The following is an 18,789-nucleotide window of genomic DNA, read 5'->3' as shown; positions in this document are numbered from 1 at the left end:
TAAAATTTACCATCTTTCTGACTAGACTAGTCTTCCTCCCTCTTCCTCTTTTTATCCCCCCTTTGGTTCCTTTTATTATCTTCTGCATCCCCTAATGTTAAATTTGTACAGTTATTTCAAGCATCTTTTTAAAGTGTATTGGATTTTTATTAACATGTTTAATACATGTATGATTACCCTAAAAATAACTAGAATCGTATTTCCCAACACAGGGAAGGGAGAGCAACAATGCAGGTGGGAAAGCTGTGACACCCTGGATTCACTCTTTGCACTAGCACTACAAAGATAAGAGTGAGAATGTGAAAAGCTTCTTAAAACCTACTCTCCTTGCTTTTGTGTTGGTCTCTAATACAACTGGCGGCAAAAGCAGATCATTGACCCAATATTTGTCTCTCTACTCTCACAGCATACAGCTCTGATGAGAAAGCACATATCCCAGCTATAAAGTCATCAATGAACATCAACATCCAAGTAATACAGCTGAGGTGAATGCCACCTGCAAACACAATGGAACTTTCTAGCACAGTGGTTTTCAATCGGTGGTATGCAGACTATATCTAAGGGGGGTCTGCAAAAGGGGACTACAAAAATAAAGTTTCAGATCCCAGAAGGGATCCGTTTTTCTTATCAATCCAAATATGTGAATACTCCCCCCTATAGTTTAGTGCCCTTTCTCCCGCTGCATCAAATGCCCTGCCAAGCACGTAGAACATTTATAGTTGAATTCTGTTCAATCTGAAGACTTCTATGGTAGGAGTCCATGGACCACAGGTTGAATTTCCAAAGGGGTCTGCACCTCCATACAAAATTGTTTAGGGATCCACAAATGAAAAAAGGTTGAAATGTTCTACCGTAAGGGTAAAAGCTTGTTAGACAGAACTTTCTCAGGGGCCGGTCTGAGACTGTGGAACTAAGAAGCATCACAAACCTCAGCAACTTCTGCTCCAAATACAAGGCACATTTCTTTGACCTTGCCTATTCTAACACACAAAGCAAGGTGTACATTTAAAGACAAACACCAACCCCCTACGCACAAAATTCTCCTGGGGGGGTGAAGTGGGGGGGTAAGAGAATGAACCACATGTGACAGATACTAATCATATCACTTAATGCACTAATGGAAGGTATGCTTAGATACTAGGGTGAAGAAGGCTGTATATGAAATAGTACAGCAGATCAGGTGTCAAAAGGAGGGGAACAAAAAAGCAAGAGTGTGTCAACAAAAAAAATCTAGGAATTTAAAAAACACAAGAATGGTGACACGAGGGGAGGGGGAATAGAAAAAGAGGACAAAACAGAACTGTAACAAATGTATTGTGCAAGGGGCTAAGGGGTGGTGAAAGGTCCTATCCACCAATAACAAACCGACTCCCTCCGCCCCCCCCCCAAAAAAAAAGTTGGGAACCACTGAACTAGAGTTACACCTTGCATACAGACGTCTAGAAAAATAGTGATTATACTGTATTTGAGAGGCAGTTCTATAATCGTATGAGAGACAGTGATGCCCAGTGGACAGAACACTGAACTGGGATTCAGGAGATGTGATTTCTATTCCTGGCTGTGTCACTGGCCTACAAGATGACTGGACAAATCACTTCACCACTCTGTGCTTGAGTTTCCCCATCTGTAAATGGGGATGATACTCACTTCCTTTGTAAAGCACTGTGAGATCTACTGATGGAAAGCATTATACAGAGTGTTTTTGTTTTTTAAAAGGCATCTGAGAAACCAATAACCCCACTTTTCCCATGAGAAGACCTACTGCCAGGATAAAAAGGTAATAAAGTTTTCATTTTCAGATGTTTCAATACAGAATTTTTGCAAACCCAACTGTATGAGACAAGAGACCACCATCTTCGTCTGGTGCTGGAATTTTCCTCAATATTGTTGGGTTAATTTTGTCCATATGCTGGACCAACAACAGCAGAAGACAAATTTTTGTATAAATTCCATCACTGCACAGCAACTAATATATAATGCATTGTAGCTTCAAAACCAATTTGTTGTTTAATCTAGCTGTCAAACACTGAAAGATTAGCAGTTAACTAGCAACCTGACTAGTACTCCTATAGATGGTACTGTTTCCTGCATTTCCTAAATTCCCCTTTGAATTTGGTTACTCTGACAGTCATTCCCTGCTTTCTACTTGTGTGTTGTGTGCGCACCTCCAATCTAAGTTTTCTAGAATCAGTGTCAGGATTCTCCTTGCAGCTTGGTGCACACACATAGATCGCAAAGGAACAGAGTTCAGCACCTGGTAATTCAACTGCTGTGCTGGTTTCCTTTGTCCACTGTGCACCCTGAAGCCTGCAACAGGTAAAACTGCCACTGACCACAGTAAATTTCACTCTGTAGTTCCTTCAATGCTCATAAAGCACTATGGATGGAACGGTAGGAGAGCTGAAAAAGGAGCCAAGGCCAAAAACTCTTTTCACATGTGGCTCCAATTCCTAATGAGAACAGGGCTTAAAACAAAGGGGAAGACAAAACAGCAGGGAAATGGAATGAAGAAATGGCAACAGGGAAGACAAAAGTGAAGAGATTCTACACTAACTCTTTTTGTTTATTTGCATTAGAAAAATGCAGAATACTATTCTTAAATAAAAGTTCACCCCTGTGTTATAACCAGGAGAGCTCTCATATACATAAAGCTTGCATAATGACTTCTAGCATTTTTACCACCATGCTAATTAAAGCTGCTGAATTGTAGCTTACATAGCCAACCTTTTCAAGTAATGACAATTCAATCTTAGTTATTTGATTGCACTTTCCCCTCTATTCTTTTAGGCCTTGGCCCACAAACCAGTCTTGTTTTATCTTCCTAAAGCAGTTAGCTTCCCCCCCCTCTCTTTTTCCTGCCGGGGTAGAATTCTTTAGAAAAATCTGAAGGCTTTGTTCTGGAACATCATAGCTTCATCTACGTATAGAGTAACTGCAACAAAATGACTTATCTGTGCACAAGGGCCACTTGACCCACAAATATCAAGTGGTCCTGTGACTTAGGGCTGATGAGAAAGCTTGTGGAGAAAAATACAGTATTTCTTTGCCAAGGCAGACTCTGATACGGAATTTAGTGAGACTGGTGTACACACAATTTTTGTGCCAGTATAAACTGTTTTAGTTGGGGGTGTGTGATTTTTTTTACTGTAATAGTTATAACGGTATAGTTAAAGCAGTACAACATCCCTTTCCCTCTTTCCCCGTGTGGATGCAATTATATCACTATAAAGGTGTCTGATATTGGTATAATATATTCCCCTTTCCAATATAGGATAAGCTATATTGGTGTAATAGTGTCCACACTGGAGCGGGTGGGGGGGTTTGAGAGTGAAGAGGGTCTGTACTGGTTTAAAGTTACCAGTTTAGTTAAAGCAGTATGGCTACTGAGTCCTGCTATCCTACAATACTATTAGATTTCTTTGTAAGAGAACAGACCGAGCCTGTATGAAAGCACTATTCCTTCCCCTCTCCTTCCCCCAAAAATCTAACCATTAGGACTATGGAAAACTGGAAACAAAGAAAACAGAATATTTAAGTAATCTATAAAATGGACTCAAATGTATATGGGACTAAAAGCAAAACTTTTCAGTCAAATAGTTTTTTGCTGAAAAATGCAGTTTCATGGCAAATAAAATTATTCATAAATTTGACAAATGGTTTTGGTTAAATTAAAAAAATCATAATTTTAAACAATTCATTGACATTTTCAAAAGGAAATGTTTTGGTTTTCCCTTTCAAATCAAATGTTTTGTTTAAAAATTTAGCTACAGTTAATTAAAAAAAAATTTCAAAACACATCCAAAAATGTAACAATACTAAATGGAAAACTTGAAAACAAAACAAAAAAAAGCTATGTTTGACCCTAAACAATTAGCAAAATTATGTTGGTCATTGGGAAGAGTTCTTACAAGTATAAAGACTGCAGAACTAAAAAGTATTCTAGCTTAATAATTTCAGTAACTAGGTACTTAGAAAGTTTAGAAAAAAAACTAAAGAACAATTTAAAAGGATACTTAATGTAACAGAGATACTCTGAAGGAAAAGACTATGATAAATCAGTAAAAAAGGATTTCCCCTAGTTACTTTCAGGCAGATTAGAGGGAACAAGGACCAACGCTTGACAGACAGATTTGTATTATGCATACCTCTTGAGACTTGGATCAAGTTGTCTTTATATTTTATACTACAAGATTTGGTCAGTTCCTGAGAGTACACACTAGAGGCCATATGGCCCAAGAGTAGAAACTATAGAAAGTATATGGGGAACTTGAACATTCACCACGTTCCACAGATTTACAGAAATAATGGGCGTGCAATAACCAAGTCTTGAATATTTTTAAATTTTCACAATGTCCATAGAAAGTTGTTAGGGCTGGTCTACACTACACAGTTAGGTCAACTTAAAGCAGCTTATGTTGACCTAATTATGTCAGTGTCTACGCTACAACCTTCCTCCTTACCGATGTAAGTGCCCTACTGCACCAACATAATAATTTCACCTCCACAAAACACTTATGTTGGTGTAGTTAGGAGGATGCAGTGCTTATATTGACAAGACCGCAAACAGCCAATTTCATGGCAGGAGCTGTGAAATTGACAAGAATGCCAGGCAGCAGGCCCAGCTGCCCCCCAGTACCATAGAGAGCTAGGTGGCTTCGGACTGCCCCCCAGCTGGAAGCTGGGGTGAGAAACCCAGATGGCTTTGTACACCCCCCATCTCCCTCCCAGGAGCTGGGCTGGGAGCTGAGCAATTTCAGGGCTCTGGACCCTGCTGCGCAAGGGCGAGAAGCCCTGGGCGGCTTCCCCTGGCTTCCAGTGGGTAATGGGGAGTGAAGGGGGTAGGGCAGCCTGCCAGGAGCCCAGGAGACTATGGGGCAGCTGGGCTCCCGGGAGTGAGCTGCCCGCAGAGATGAGAGACTGGGCTCTCAGCTCCCCACTCTGCCTCTCTTAGGTCGGTGGAATGGCTCCTCCTGAGGACATGCACCACTGACCCCAGTAGGGTAATGTGGACATGAACCACTGCAGTAATTACTGCGGTGACTGTAAGTCAGCCTAATAAAGGTCAACTTATGTTTCCAGTGTAAACATACCCTTAGTTATGTGTTCTTTTGTCCTGATATAGTATCACCAAAACACTTACTGAAAGAAAATTTAAAAAACAAATCTGTTTCTCTTCAAAAAATTAATACAAAAATGAAGACGTGATATCAAGATTAAATGCTTACCAAGAGGCGCTTTGAGGAACCTGCGCTCAATGCCTTGCTCGATCTGAAGCAGTGCAGATGCCAAGTAATGGACCACATTATTAACTGGCTGGGGAGTGCTCGTATTTGTTGATGCAGTGCTTGGAGCTTCAGTTTTTAATCCAACAAGTCTAAAATTTTTAAAAAGTTAAATATGATTTATGGGATTTTAAATCCAACATTGAGAAGGGAGATTGAGATCTATATAATTTTCTAAAAGATTTTCATTGATTTGTTTGCATCTGTGTGGGTTTCTATTTTCTTCACCCCACACAAGCTGTAGTGCATTTACCAAAATATGCATTGAACATGGATGCATGCAGATACAAAACACTGTTTTAAAGCGCCCCTAAATGTACACCATATGTAACAAGAATTGGCCCCAGGAATTCTATAATAGTATAAAAAAAGTTGATGATAGTTGTAGGAAAATGTTTTACTAGGTTCCCCCCCCAAAAATAGTACAATTTATTATAAGACTGCAGTATAGCAATATAGAAAGAACAAACCAAATATGAGAACATAAAAACATTTATAGTATACAAAAGTGGAATTTTCAGACATGCCTTAATATCTACAACAGGACTTGCACTACTAAATCACTAAGATGGCTTTCAAAAATCCCACCCTTTGAAAATAAAATTGCTCACCATCAATATATATTTTCATTTACAACACATAACATCAGGATAACCACCCTTCCCCACTTATCCATAAAATTAAATAAAAGCCCCAAGACAAAGGCCCCCACAAAATCCAAAGATAAAAGGATGCATAATGTGTAGAAGTAGCCCACTGATGCTGAAAGCAGAGACAATGCCTAAAAATATCCCCCAAATCCCTTTCTGTCTTGAGGAACATAACATTACAAGTTGCAATGACTCTAAATGGGTGTACAGAGCCACTTACGACCAAGTCAGTCTTCAGTTTGCACACATTTTCGTGAACAGCCCATATTACATGTCATACTGATGTGGTTTAGCAGATATGATGAAAGCTTACTACATTTGGTACAGTGGATTGTTTCCATAAGAGCATTAGGCCTTGCAGTTCTGCCTCATTAAAGTTCACTGGTAACGATAATATTTCCAGAAGACTCAGATTTTTTCTAAATGATGTGATAGATTAGGTGCTCTTTATAAAGGTTTAAAGTTCACCTTAGGCTATCTTCCCACTGCTTTCTACTGCTGCTCTTTTTGATATTAAAAAGCTGCTAACACTATTTTGCAGTCATACATACCTTTAATACTTTATTACCCCCAAAAGAATAATAATAATAATAATCATCATCATAGGAAGCCTGAAAGCAAGAGGAAAAGGGATAGCATGCTTCTTTATACTGCACTATTTGGCCTCCTAGGCACTTATGAAATGTTATTTGCTCAGAATTGAATGGAATGACCAACATCAAAAGAGTTCCATCACATGACTCCAGAATCCTTAAATTTCTATTTTTACCATGCAAGACTTTTATTAGAGAAGCACAAACTAGAATATTTAATGGAAAGAGTCAATATCATGGATAACAATGGTGGAATTAAAAGCTTCTGCAGTGGAACTGAGTGCTGGCAAGGGAGGAGCAGGTAACAAAGAATACTTAAAACTTTAATTTTTAAAAAAATTAAATAAGAATGGAATAGTTCAATATTATGACTTTCAGGAAGCAGGATCTAGGGATTCTCTATCAAAGATACAAAGATGAGTGAACAATTTCTGGACACGAGTTTTAAAATAGGATCCTATTTAAGATGAGTGCTAATTCAGCAACCTGCTATAAAAGATAAATAGCTAAGAACAAAACAATTCTAATTGCAACATTGTCCAACTCCCGCATTCGAGATAGGATTCAGGAAGCTGTCTATAAACAACATTGTTTAGAGAGAGCAAAGCTGTTCTTTTCAGATCAGTGTTTTATCAATCTGAACAAAAGTAGAGTGTTTAATAAAATATAAAATCTCTCTGGATGAATCTTATTTTGTGAAGAGCTGTTATTTCAGGGCACACAATATAGATTAAAGGTTTCGATTCTGACACCATTATGTGAGTGTGTAATTTCAAAAAGGATTCTGAAGATGAGATGTCTGAGAATAGGATAGTAAAAAAAATGTTTACCAAAGTCTCCAGTTTCATAGTTTGAGAAATACAGATTTAGGAGAAGGTCCTATTTCCTGATCCTTCCATGTATCAGTCTATTAATACATGTATACATTTATAGTTGCAATATTACATAGCTTGAGGTTTCCTTTCTGTTCTTTTAATGAATTCCAGTTTGCTCTAGGTAGAGCACAACTAGTGTTAAATACAGTGAACTGTATTTCACAAAAATCAGTTCACTTATTATTTATAACACAGCAATACCAAAGGTTCTAATAAAGGTCAGGGCACCAGTGTGTTAATTTCTCCTGCCACTGATGATGAAAATTTACATATGCAGCTCATCTGGTGAAGGGTTAGAGGAGGGAAAGCCTGAACCATGATGCAACATTTTAATTATACACTCTCTTTCTACTGAGCTTCTTTTCCCAGCAAATTAAGTCTGGGCACTGGTTGCCAGACAGATCAAATATGTATATATTTTGCAACATAGTACTCGACCTATTTTATTTATACATTCCAAGTAACAGACACTTTCATGCAAATACTACAGCAAAGTTCTGTAGCTCACTGGACATTAATACATTGCTTAAAAATATTGATCTTTTTAAAATATAAAAAATGTTGGTTCACAGAATTTATCAAAAATTATGAGTTAGTTTAGCACGGTGATGTGCAAAAAGTCAACCTATACAAAAATCCCCATAACAGACATGGAAAACTAAACAACCAATAGAAGAAGATTGATAAAGAAAAGATACTTGGTATTTAAATCACAGATCTTACCTGTCTTTTACAATAAACTTGGCTTGATCATCCATTTCCATTTCTTCAACATCCTCATTCACAGTTTTAATGATACCATTTTCCTTGTTTTCTTCATTTAGCAGCTCGTACTGCCCATTTTCTAAGGCTGCTCTCCAAGACTGCCTGTCTGTAACCTGCAGCAAACATACAGATTTGAAGTTTATACAGAATGAGGGCCTGCACACTTTTGGTTGTGCCAATAATTTTACACATTTAACTTGAATTTCAAGTGAAATACAACTACAGCGTGCAGAGTTCTTGTTGAAGCAGAAGACTCAGCAGCACTGTGTTTCCTAGAAACACCACTTTCCATGAACGAATATAATGGAATACCTTAATTGCCCCCAGTGTTCCTTGGTAGATTCTGTCTTCAATGTCCAAAAGAAAGTCTCTAAGTCTCAGTTCAAGCTGCTTTTCTGCAGACATTTGAGATGTATCATGTGCATTCTGTATTCTTCCCCGCCCTGATGAAGGAGGTTTGTTGTCATTTTGAGATTTGTCTGCAATAGCCAATACTCTTTTTGTTAGGACTTTCTATTTCTTAAGTGATCAGAAATTACAATTTCAATAAATAGAATTATTATTAACTAAAAGTAGTAATTCTTTAAAATAGTTTCTGATAATGAGAGGCATCTCAGTATTGACATTTTCATATCAACAAAGTAGAATCTAACCCAAACCAGGATCAAATGTTTACATCCCCAAAGAAAGATGGAGATGAACAACCAGGCCTCCACAAAGCAAGTAGATTAAGGAGATATTGTCTATGTTAAAAGGTTTTACCTACCACTTTAACAAGTAACAGCAAGTAGTCCCTGTATTGGGTTCTATTCTTATTTTTAAGTCAGTTGTGGGATGAGGGGAGAGGGAAGGAAGGAGGAAAACAGTAAGCTGCTGCCTATAACGTTTAAAGTAGTACCTTTTAAATCATTTACAACATATTGCTGATCCATTCAACTGAAAGAATGGGGGGAGTTGCTAAGTTCTGTTGCGATGGAACTCCAACCAAAAAGGAAATTACCCATGGCTCTCTCTCATCACTGTAGCACAATTTACAAATTGTTTACCACAGAATTATTTCCTTTTCTGAATAAACTGGACCAGAGTTCCTGTCCAGAGTACGTGGTTTTATCATTAGCAGTAACGGGACAAAGGTTGAGTTTTTTTACGTATATACTATAGTATTTTCCCTGTTTGTAAAAGAAAACCTAAAACATACCAATGAATGGATGGATGTGCGTGTGCATGCGCGTGTGAGAGAGAGAGACCAATATCCATTTAGAGCAAATGCACCTATTATATGAACCATGAGCTAGATGAGGCCCACATCACCTATTTATATGGGACCTCGTTAAAAATGTCAGATTGTATAGAATCTAAGATTTCATTTTTAAAAAAAAGCTTCTAGCCCACTGCAGAGACAGTCTTCCAAAGGAAGGCAAAACAATGTTGCACCCGAGTCTGCAGATGGCCTGAAAACAACTACCACTCAAGGTGTTAATTCCCTTACCCCCTATTATTTTAATTTCAATGTCAATTCTAAATCCCAACCATTACATTTCGCTATTAACATTAGCTATTCTATCGTTTTAGCAGATGTGAAGGAGGTGGGAATGAAGCCCATAATGCTTGGAACTGGGAGTTGTTGCGAGGAAGAAAGTGCAGAGGGAAAAAACGCAGAGGACATACTGAAACAAAGCAAATGGAAGGAAAAAGCAAAAGAAAGAAAAACCAAATGGGTAAATAGCTCTGATCTAAAAGGGAGCATATTTTTCTTACTAAACGAAGTTTAATTACTACATAAAAAGGCTGTATTCTCCCTTTGATTTCTTTGCAAACCTTCACAGACGACAGTGGGAGATCAGCTTTGGATTGAAGGGAATAGAAAGTGTCCTATATTATATCCTGACTCTCAGACCATAATTAAACAAGGGAATCCAGACCTCTCCTCTAAACGAGTTTGCCATCCCTATCTAAACTGTCTCAAGATAGTTCACTGTGAACAACTTCAGAGGAATTTTACATAATTTAAGACTAAATGCATACTTTAAACATACCATAAAAAGTTTCCTTTTCAGTTAAAAAAATCCCCCCCAAAACTTCAAACAAACAAATTCACTACGTTTTTGTGAAGCATACACAGCCTTTACTTGTGTCAGTGATACGTGCAACTGTCTTACTGATTATATAGCCTAGTTTTTTCTAAGCACAGAAAAAGTTCAGTAGTTTCAAGCAAGCTTCCAAATTTTGACACACACAAAAGCAGTGTTATTCTACAGAAAAAGCTATTCCTCTAGTGAGAATGTGCCAACAAGAGTATAGAAACTACTGTTAAGTCTGTGCATGTCACACAAAGGCCAGCATAGTTAGTCAGGTCTTTGTTTTTTCCCAAAAATCTGGCACAATCAGGCAACATAAATTGTTTACCCGGTTCACGTTAATCAGTTCTGCAGAGGTTTTGAATGATTTCACACATCATATTATGAAAAGCCACCCCACCATCCAAGTCAAAGTAATAGTAATCGCCTCTCCTTGTGATGTCCCCGTCTTCAATGGCAGATCATCTTGTCTTACCTTAATATTTCTGATGTGAAAGAAATCATCAACAATGAAAATGAGCTCATGTCAGATACCAATGTTCAGGATCTACTATTTACACCAACGTTCTTTTTCTTTTGAGACTCCCTTGCTTTTTTCCCAGCTGTATATGCTGTAGCTTGTTTCTTCCTAGGTGTGTAGAGCTAATGACTTCTTCAAAGACCAACAATAGCAACTCTGATTTATGAATCAACACTGAGAAAACAGTGAAGCCACTACCCTTCCACTGAGTCACCCATGAAATACATTATCCATCAACAAAAATACACTGAAACCATGTTTTCTGAAAAGCAAATAGTTCAGCTGCTAAGACATTTGGTAGAATCATTTAATCATTTTATAGGGTAGTCTAATAAGAATGACAGGTTCTTATAATGCTATTCTGAAATCAATTATGAAAGCAAATACATTTGAAAGAATTTGCCCTTTACCTGGAATATGGAATTTTTCCATAGGAAAACTATTTAGTTGTTCATATATTCTATTTTTCTCTTGTAAAAGAGTTTCTTTTAAGGCACTTTCCCTATATCCTCGGGAATTCAGAGCCTCCAGGAGTTGATCCAGTTGTTCCCGAGAATTGTAAAAGCACCAGCGATTTGGCTTATATATGGGCCTTGGCACCTCTACAGGAATACTGGCATATGAACCTTGGTCAATATTGGAGGTAGATTCAGGTGATTTCAAAGACTCTCCAGTTTTAGTGGATACCTGAAATTCATTTGTGATGTGAGACTGTATGCTATTCTGAAAGGAAGTGGGTCGAGGCAATAACATGTCTTCTGTGAGACCAGAATAGTCCTCTTCTATAAACAATCCAGGAATGGAGGGGAAAATCCAGTAGCGTCGGTACAAGCGGTCACGACCCAGCGGGGAGATATTGGTGCAGGCTGTAGCATTCTGAATCTTTTCTAAAAGTTCCTTCTCTTTCTTTTGCTGCTCCCTTTTTAAAGCTTCTTCCTCCTCAGCAGTAAGAGGTTCACTCTTTTCACAAGAAGTCTCGTCTTGCCTTGTAAATTCCTTAAATCCATTTTGCCCTCTCTTACCTAAAAATGAAAGGAAGAAAACAGACAGTACTGTACTTGTAACCTCTGTCATTAGTTCAGATTCTCCCACTTTCTTTCTAACAAGACTGTTGTGAATAATCAGGTTAACATTATCACTGATCATTAGCACAGTAAAGGAATAAAATCTACTTGCATGCATACAGGAAAAGCCTGCTTATATCAATTTCAACTTCCAGAACCTAGACCAAGTTTTATTTACTGATTTAAAAAAACTCTGCTCTTTATAATTATTTATGCCATTGAGAATTTAAAGGTGCTACAGACAGACACTCTCTCTTTCTCATTGACTAAATAAAGTTACAATGATTTCACAGAGAAACCACCACAAAAAAGTTCTGGCCTTGCATTTACTGCCATGAGGTCTACTTTAAAAACACTACACACCCACGTCAATCCCAGTTAAATTACTTTGTCCTGAACAATTTTTCATTTATTATCTTTATTTTCAACATGGACTCACTGAAAACATTCCAGTACGTGTTTTAAAATGAGTAAAACTGTAATAAAGTCAAAGACCCTACCAGCAAGACAGGTTGAAATAGTTAAATTGAAAAGAAGATCTTGATGTTGAAACAAAGAATAGGGAATCAGGCAATCACGCAATCTGCATTTTTTTCCTAGCTTTTACACAGACTTCCTGTGTGATTGTCCTCAGTTTCCTCCATTTATAAAATGGGGATAGTAATACTTGCCTACCATATAGACAGAATGATATTCTAATGCTTAATACATTACTGTTTAAAAATAATTAGCTCTCAGACATTTATGGTTATTGTAGTACCTTAACATCCAATGGAAAGTACTACAGAATGCAAAGCATTATGATCAGACTCAGAATTCCTATTCTATAGATCAATGAAGGTCCAAAATCACCAAGGGCTTTCACAATCAAAGACCCTAGCACAAAATCCTTGGAGGTAGAAAAAGTCCACCAAAGAGGAACAGCAGAAGTTAAACAACTCTTTCTCCTCTGGAAGCCCCACAGTCTGCCTGTAAGCCACAATCCTGCATGATTCAGTACATTTCACTTGCAGTTCCTAGTAGATGAATGCCTTGGAAGCTCCTAGGGGGAGATTAAAGCTGTCTGCCTGGGGGTAAATCTGGGCCTGGGTGCATCTGGCCTCACTGATGCCTAGGAGGCACATCTCCCTCCATCAGTAGAGCTAATTAGTTAGGTGGCACAAATCATATTAAAGAACACTAAAGAAAAATTATTGGTTTAAGTTCTACAAAAGATGAAGTGCCTCAAAATGAGTCAGCCTCCATTAGAGAAGATTCATATAGAGCCAGTCAAGTGGAGTACGAAGAACTGTACCAGTTTATCAAGCCGCAGCCTATTAATCTCTCCTCCCCCACCGAAAGACAAGAGTCCAGATGGCTACCAGAGAAGACAAAGAGGAACAGAAGCACTAGAGTACATAAGACTGAGAGCTAAAAGAGGGATCAAACTGCCTCAATGCATTTATTAACCATTATGATCAAGGTCTTTTTTTCCTTTACATTTACAATGAAGTGGAATGCTTTTTAAAGATTTATTAGCAAAAAATAAAAATTTGTCCAACTGTTGCTTTATACATACATACACGTACAAATGCACAAAAAATAAATTACCTCTTCTTCCTTTTTTGTTTGGTCCTGGTTCTTCTTCATCCTCTGTGACTGTATCCAAGTCCTGTTCCTTCTGTTCAATTTCTTTGCTCTCTGTACTAGTATCAAGGTCTTCCCGTTCCTCTTCCCTGATACGTTAGTACAACAAAAATTCATAGTCAAAGAACTGAACAGAGCTGGCAAAGAACATACAGGACACTGCAGAATGTGCTTTATAATTAATATTTTATTATCAAAAGTCGCCCTGTGAAGAATTTTTATATGTATTTTTTTCCTTTTATTATACTACTTCACTATTCCACAGAAATGATTCTATGTAGTCCAAGTTCACATCCTAATGTGGGAATAGAGAGTGTGTGTGGGAGGGGGGGCAGGTGGGGGGGGGGGGGAACCACGGGACGGGACGGGACGGGGATGGACCTTTAAGAGATAGGACATTTCCTAGAAACCAAAACATTGAACCATAACCACAGAAAAAAAACTGTACTAAAGCCTAATCCAGGGTTTAAATGTTTTTAAATACCATCCAAAACATTTAAAGGCTTTTTGTAGTTTTAAAACCAAATCCTCACGTGGTGTACATCAGCGTAGCTCAACTGAATTCAGAGTGATGCCATTTTTCCACGAGCTGAGGATGCAGCCTTGAGTTTTTTATTTTACATGGTTTGCAGTTCCCTCTTAGAAACCTGAAAATACGTTTCTTCGACCCAGATTTGTACCATTACTAAGCACTGATTTTGTAGGGCAATTATTACACAGTATGACCCCAATCCTTAACATGTTTAACTTTAGTCCCATGGACTGCTACTTGTGTGCTTTAAAGTTAAGTATATATAATATGACACACACACACACACACACACACACACACACATTTTTGCAGGATTAGAACGTTCTGGAGTACAATTTAGGGTCTTAAGGAAGGCATGCATTTTATCTCCAATTGTCCACCCAGTTATTAGTTCACTGCACAATCATTGGTTAGACCTGTCTATGGTACATGCTTATCTCTTGGCCTGGAGATTTAGTTATCCAATTCCCTTCCACAAAGAGAATGTAGTTTTTTATATGCTTCTGATTCTTTATTCTGGATTAGTTTCAAATAGAAGTATTATGCAGCAGCACATGCATGAGTCTTACTTATGGAAATACAGGGTTCTATCAGTGTAAAAGAAAAAGGAGGTTACTTACTGTAACTGATGGTTCTTCAAGAGGTGTGGTCCCTAACTGGATTCCATGCGTGGGTGCACGTGGCCATGTGCCGGAATGGAGCTATTTGAAGTAGTCTCTCTCGACCCGCATGCCATGTGAGGTCCATGTGGCACATCCGAGGTCTCATGTGGCTGCGCAGGTTGATGCCCCATTAGTTCCCGCTTACCAATAGTCTTCGAGCCCATAGCAGAGGGGATGGGGGTGGGATTGGAATCCAGATAGGGACCACACCTCTCAAAAAGCCATTAGTTACAGTAAATAACTCCTTTTCTTCTTCGAGTGCTAGTTCCTATGTGAATTCAATAGGTGGGTAGCGTAGCAAGCAGTACTCAGTGTGGAGGTAGGAGCGAGGGCTCAATAGTTGTAAGAATTCGTAAGACTGCAAGGCTGACTACTGCATCTTCAGCTGCTGACTGGGATATGGTGTAATGAGCAGTGAAGGTGTGGATGGAGGACCACATTACCACCTTACAAATGTCCTGCCATGGGACATCTGTGAGTAATGCCAACACAGTGGCCTGAGCTCTGGTAGAGTGCTATAATGGCAGGTGGTGGAGAAAGTTGTGAAAGAGAATAGCACTCCGTTATGCAGTGGGCAATCCATTTGAAAATGCATTGGGACGAGAGGGCACGGCCTCTGCAGTGGTCTGCTCTAGTGAGAAAAGTCTGGGAGAAGTTTGGAAAGAGCATGTGTGTTCGAGGTAAAAGGCTAGCACGTGGCTGACATCAAGGGATTGTAGAGTATGTGCCCTGGTGGAGGTGTGTGGTTTCAGGCAAAAGGTTGGAAGATGGATGACTGATTGAGATGGAACAGTGAGGCTATCTTAGGGAGAAATTTGGGGTGGAGCCATAGGGAGACTTTATCCTTATGAAACACCATGTAGGGCGGTTCTGCCATCGCGGCTGCTAGTTCGCTGACCCTTTGGTCAGAGGTGATGGCCACTAAGAAGATCACCTTCATGGTTAGGTGAGTGAGCAAGCAAGTGGTAAGAGGCTCAAAAAGGGTGGTATCGTGAGAGCTAAAAGGACAAAGTTGAGATCCCATGTAGGTCTTAATTGCAGGAAAAATGTTAAGGAGACCATGAAAGAATCGAGCCATGGTTGACAGAGGAAACCCTCCACAGATGGGAGGAACACACTGACGGCTGCCAGATGGACTCAGATGAAAGAGTGGGTGAGGCCTGAAAGGCAAAGTTTGAGCAGATAGTCAGGCATGGTTGATATGGACACTGCCTGTGGAGTGGTGGTTGTGTGATGCCCACTCCACAAAGCGCCACCATTTAGCTTGGTAGCATGCCTTGGTCATAGGGCATCGGCTATGGTTAAGTACATCCCATACCAGCATGGAGCATGCATTGTCTATTCGCAAGCCCCATCCAAATACCAGGCCCTGAGATGAAGAGGGTCCAGGTTGGGGTGGCAGATTTGGCACTGTTGTTGTGTGAGGTGGTTCAGGAGGAAGAGAAGGAGTATTGGGGAGCAGACTGACAGGTGAAGGAGATCAACCACTATTGACGGGACCGGAAGGGAGCTCTAAGAATGAAGGCTCCCCAGTCTTGCCTTACTTTGGGGAGTATTTGTAGGAGAAGCAAAATGGGAAGGAAGATGTATTGTAGATCCCGTGTCCATGGAAGAAGGAGAGCATCCCCTTGAGAGCCTTGCCTGAGAGCTCCTCTGGAGCAGAAAAGGGGAGTTTGCAGAGGTCACAAAGAGATCCCATCACAGTGTGCCCCACCGATGGAATATGGCACAGAGTGGGATTGTGTATTTCTCACTCTTGGTTGCAGTGGAAGGAGTGATTGAGGGTGTCTGCCAGATTGTTGTCTGTTTCTGGTAGGTGTGTTGTGTAGAGCATGACGCGGTGCCATAAGCACCGGTTCTATAACCTTACTACTTCTTGACAGAGGATGGTTGATCTGGCACTGCCCTGCTTGTTTATGTATACAACTGCTGTTATGTTGAGAGAATTTGTACGTGCCTGGACCGTACAAGGAAGAAGTGCCTGACAGGCATGCTAGACCGCATGTAGTTCCAGGACGTTTATGTGCATCTATGCTTCTTTGGGGGACCAGAGGCCTTGCACTATGTGGTCCTGTATGTGGGCTCCCCAGCCTATGAGGGAAACATCCATGGTGAGAGTGGCATGGGGAGTAGGGGAGTTGAAGGGAATGCCTGCAATGACATTGGATGGGTCGCACCACCAAAAGAGAGGAGTACTGGAGGAGGAAGGAGGACCCGTCTGTTGAGGTAGTCCTTTTGCAGGTCATACACCAAGCGAAGCCATAGTTGAAGGCATCTGATATGAAGGTGTGCGTATGGTGTGACGGAAGTGCATGCTGCCACATGACCCAGAGGCAACAGGCAGTGGCGGACGCATGTGCGTCATCGTAGCCATGTAATCAAGGAGGTGAGTGTGGTGAAATGGTCCTTTGGAAGGAATGCCCTTCCCACACCGGGGTCCAAGTATGCGTGTATAAAAGTGAGTTTTTTGGTTGGTAAGAGGGTAAACTTCGCCTTGTTGATGCACACTGCAGACTGGTTAGGAGTTCCCTCAGTGTGCAGATAATGACAAGAAGGCTGTCACGGGAGAATGCCACTAAGAGACAGTCAGCCAGGTAAGGAAAAAGGGAGTGGCCCAAGCATCTCATATATGCCACAACCACAGTGAAGACCTTTGTGAACACTCAAGGGTTGGTAGTAATCCCAAAGGGGAGTACATAGACACCACGAAGCAAAGAAATTTGCAGTGGGTGGGGTGGATATCCTCATGGAAGTATGCATCCTTCATATCGAGAGCCATGAACCATGCTCTGGGGGAAAAGGAGGGAATGACTGGGGGAGGGTAGTCATACAAAAGTGGAATTTGCGGATGAATCAGTTTAGTGCCTGTAGATACAAGATAGGGCGGAGATCTCCTTTTTTCTATGAGAAAATGGGGGAAGTAAAAGCCATGACACTGATAATGATGTGGAAGCAATTCTAGGATTCCTTTTTCGAAGAGGGTGTGTGCTTCCCTTTGTAGGAAGTCCAGTTGTGCTGGATGTGCATGGTTGGCCTAAGGAAGGTGGGAAGGGAGAAAGGCGTGGAATTCTATTAGATAGCCCTTGTGTATGATGGGTGTAGCCTTGACCAATCAGTGTAATCTTGTTTCAATTGTGAACAAAGAGAGCAAGACACACACTCCCCCGCCCGCCGCAAAAGAAAAGATCAGGGAAGGCAGAGGAGGGTTGGGAGAAGGTTCATGGGTCTCTATGTAGGAGTCAAAAGGGATGTTCTGAGGGTCGCTGGTGGGAGGTAGACATCAGAGAAGTGGAGGCAGTGGAGAACCTTGGCTGTTACGACTGCTGATGTCATCACGGTTGGTCCTGTTGGCGGGCGGGTAGAATTGAATAGGTATGCCTGGTTGGGTATTGCAGGAGGAAGGATGGTCTGTTCAGGCAGTGGGCAAAGGCTGGAATATATAGTTCCAATGACCTCAGTGTGGCTTGGGAATCCTTGAGTGAATGTAGACTCTCGGTTTTCTTGCTAAACAACTTTTGGTTGTCAAAGGGGAGATCCTCTGGGGTGGTTCAGACCTCCTTGGGCAATCCCGACATCTGCAGCCAGGAGTCTCACCTGAGCACTACCTCCAACGCTGAGTCTGCTGCATCAACTGCTGCCTGGAGGGCAACCTTGACCCTCATCAATGAGGGACTTGAAGTCACTTTGTTTGTCCTCCAGCAGGGAGGCTTGAAACTCTGCCAGCTTTGAGTATGACCTGAAGTTATAGTTCACTAGTATGGCTTGGTAGCTGACGATTCTAAATTGTAAACATGCCGAAGAATGGACCTTCCTCTCAATTAGGTTGAATTTCTTGGCCACCTGATCTGAAGGAGTTGTTCAAGTGTTGTCTGGCATGTTGCATCACTGCCTGCACTGCGAGGAAGTTGGATGATGGATGAACAAAAAACCAGTGTCCTTGGCTGGGACAAAATAGCGCCTCTCTGTGCACTTAGGTATAGGGGTGCAGGATGCTGGGGTGTGCCAGATGGTTTGGGCCAGTTGAAGAATTGCCTTATGAATTAGAACTGCAATCCATGAGGGGCCAGTAGATTGCAAGATGTCCAAGAACTTGTCTTGGGAGTCTTTTACATCCTCTGCCATGAGGTTAAGGGGTGTCGCCA

The 18,789-nt window shown here is 40.5% G+C and overlaps 1 protein-coding gene across 6 annotated transcripts in view; it reads right to left on the bottom strand.

The window, feature by feature from the left end:
* BAZ1A (bromodomain adjacent to zinc finger domain 1A) overlaps nt 1-18,789 on the bottom strand; it is a 127,597-nt gene that overhangs the window by 17,760 nt on the left and 91,048 nt on the right. For all 6 annotated transcript variants that reach the window (XM_067534127.1, XM_067534136.1, XM_067534145.1 and 3 more), the window contains 5 exons: nt 13,418-13,542; nt 11,174-11,785; nt 8,478-8,644; nt 8,124-8,278; nt 5,226-5,374 (listed from right to left, as the gene is read on the bottom strand). In XM_067534127.1, the coding sequence (XP_067390228.1) occupies nt 5,226-5,374; nt 8,124-8,278; nt 8,478-8,644; nt 11,174-11,785; nt 13,418-13,542 (1,208 nt within the window). The remainder of the gene's footprint in view (nt 1-5,225; nt 5,375-8,123; nt 8,279-8,477; nt 8,645-11,173; nt 11,786-13,417; nt 13,543-18,789) is intronic.

This window comes from Emydura macquarii, unplaced genomic scaffold (genome assembly GCF_026122565.2).
Source record: "Emydura macquarii macquarii isolate MOO-44397 ecotype Brisbane River unplaced genomic scaffold, CSIRO-AGI_Emac_v2 contig_374, whole genome shotgun sequence".
Taxonomy (NCBI): domain Eukaryota; kingdom Metazoa; phylum Chordata; order Testudines; family Chelidae; genus Emydura; species Emydura macquarii.
This window is presented reverse-complemented; position numbering and strand designations above follow the sequence as displayed.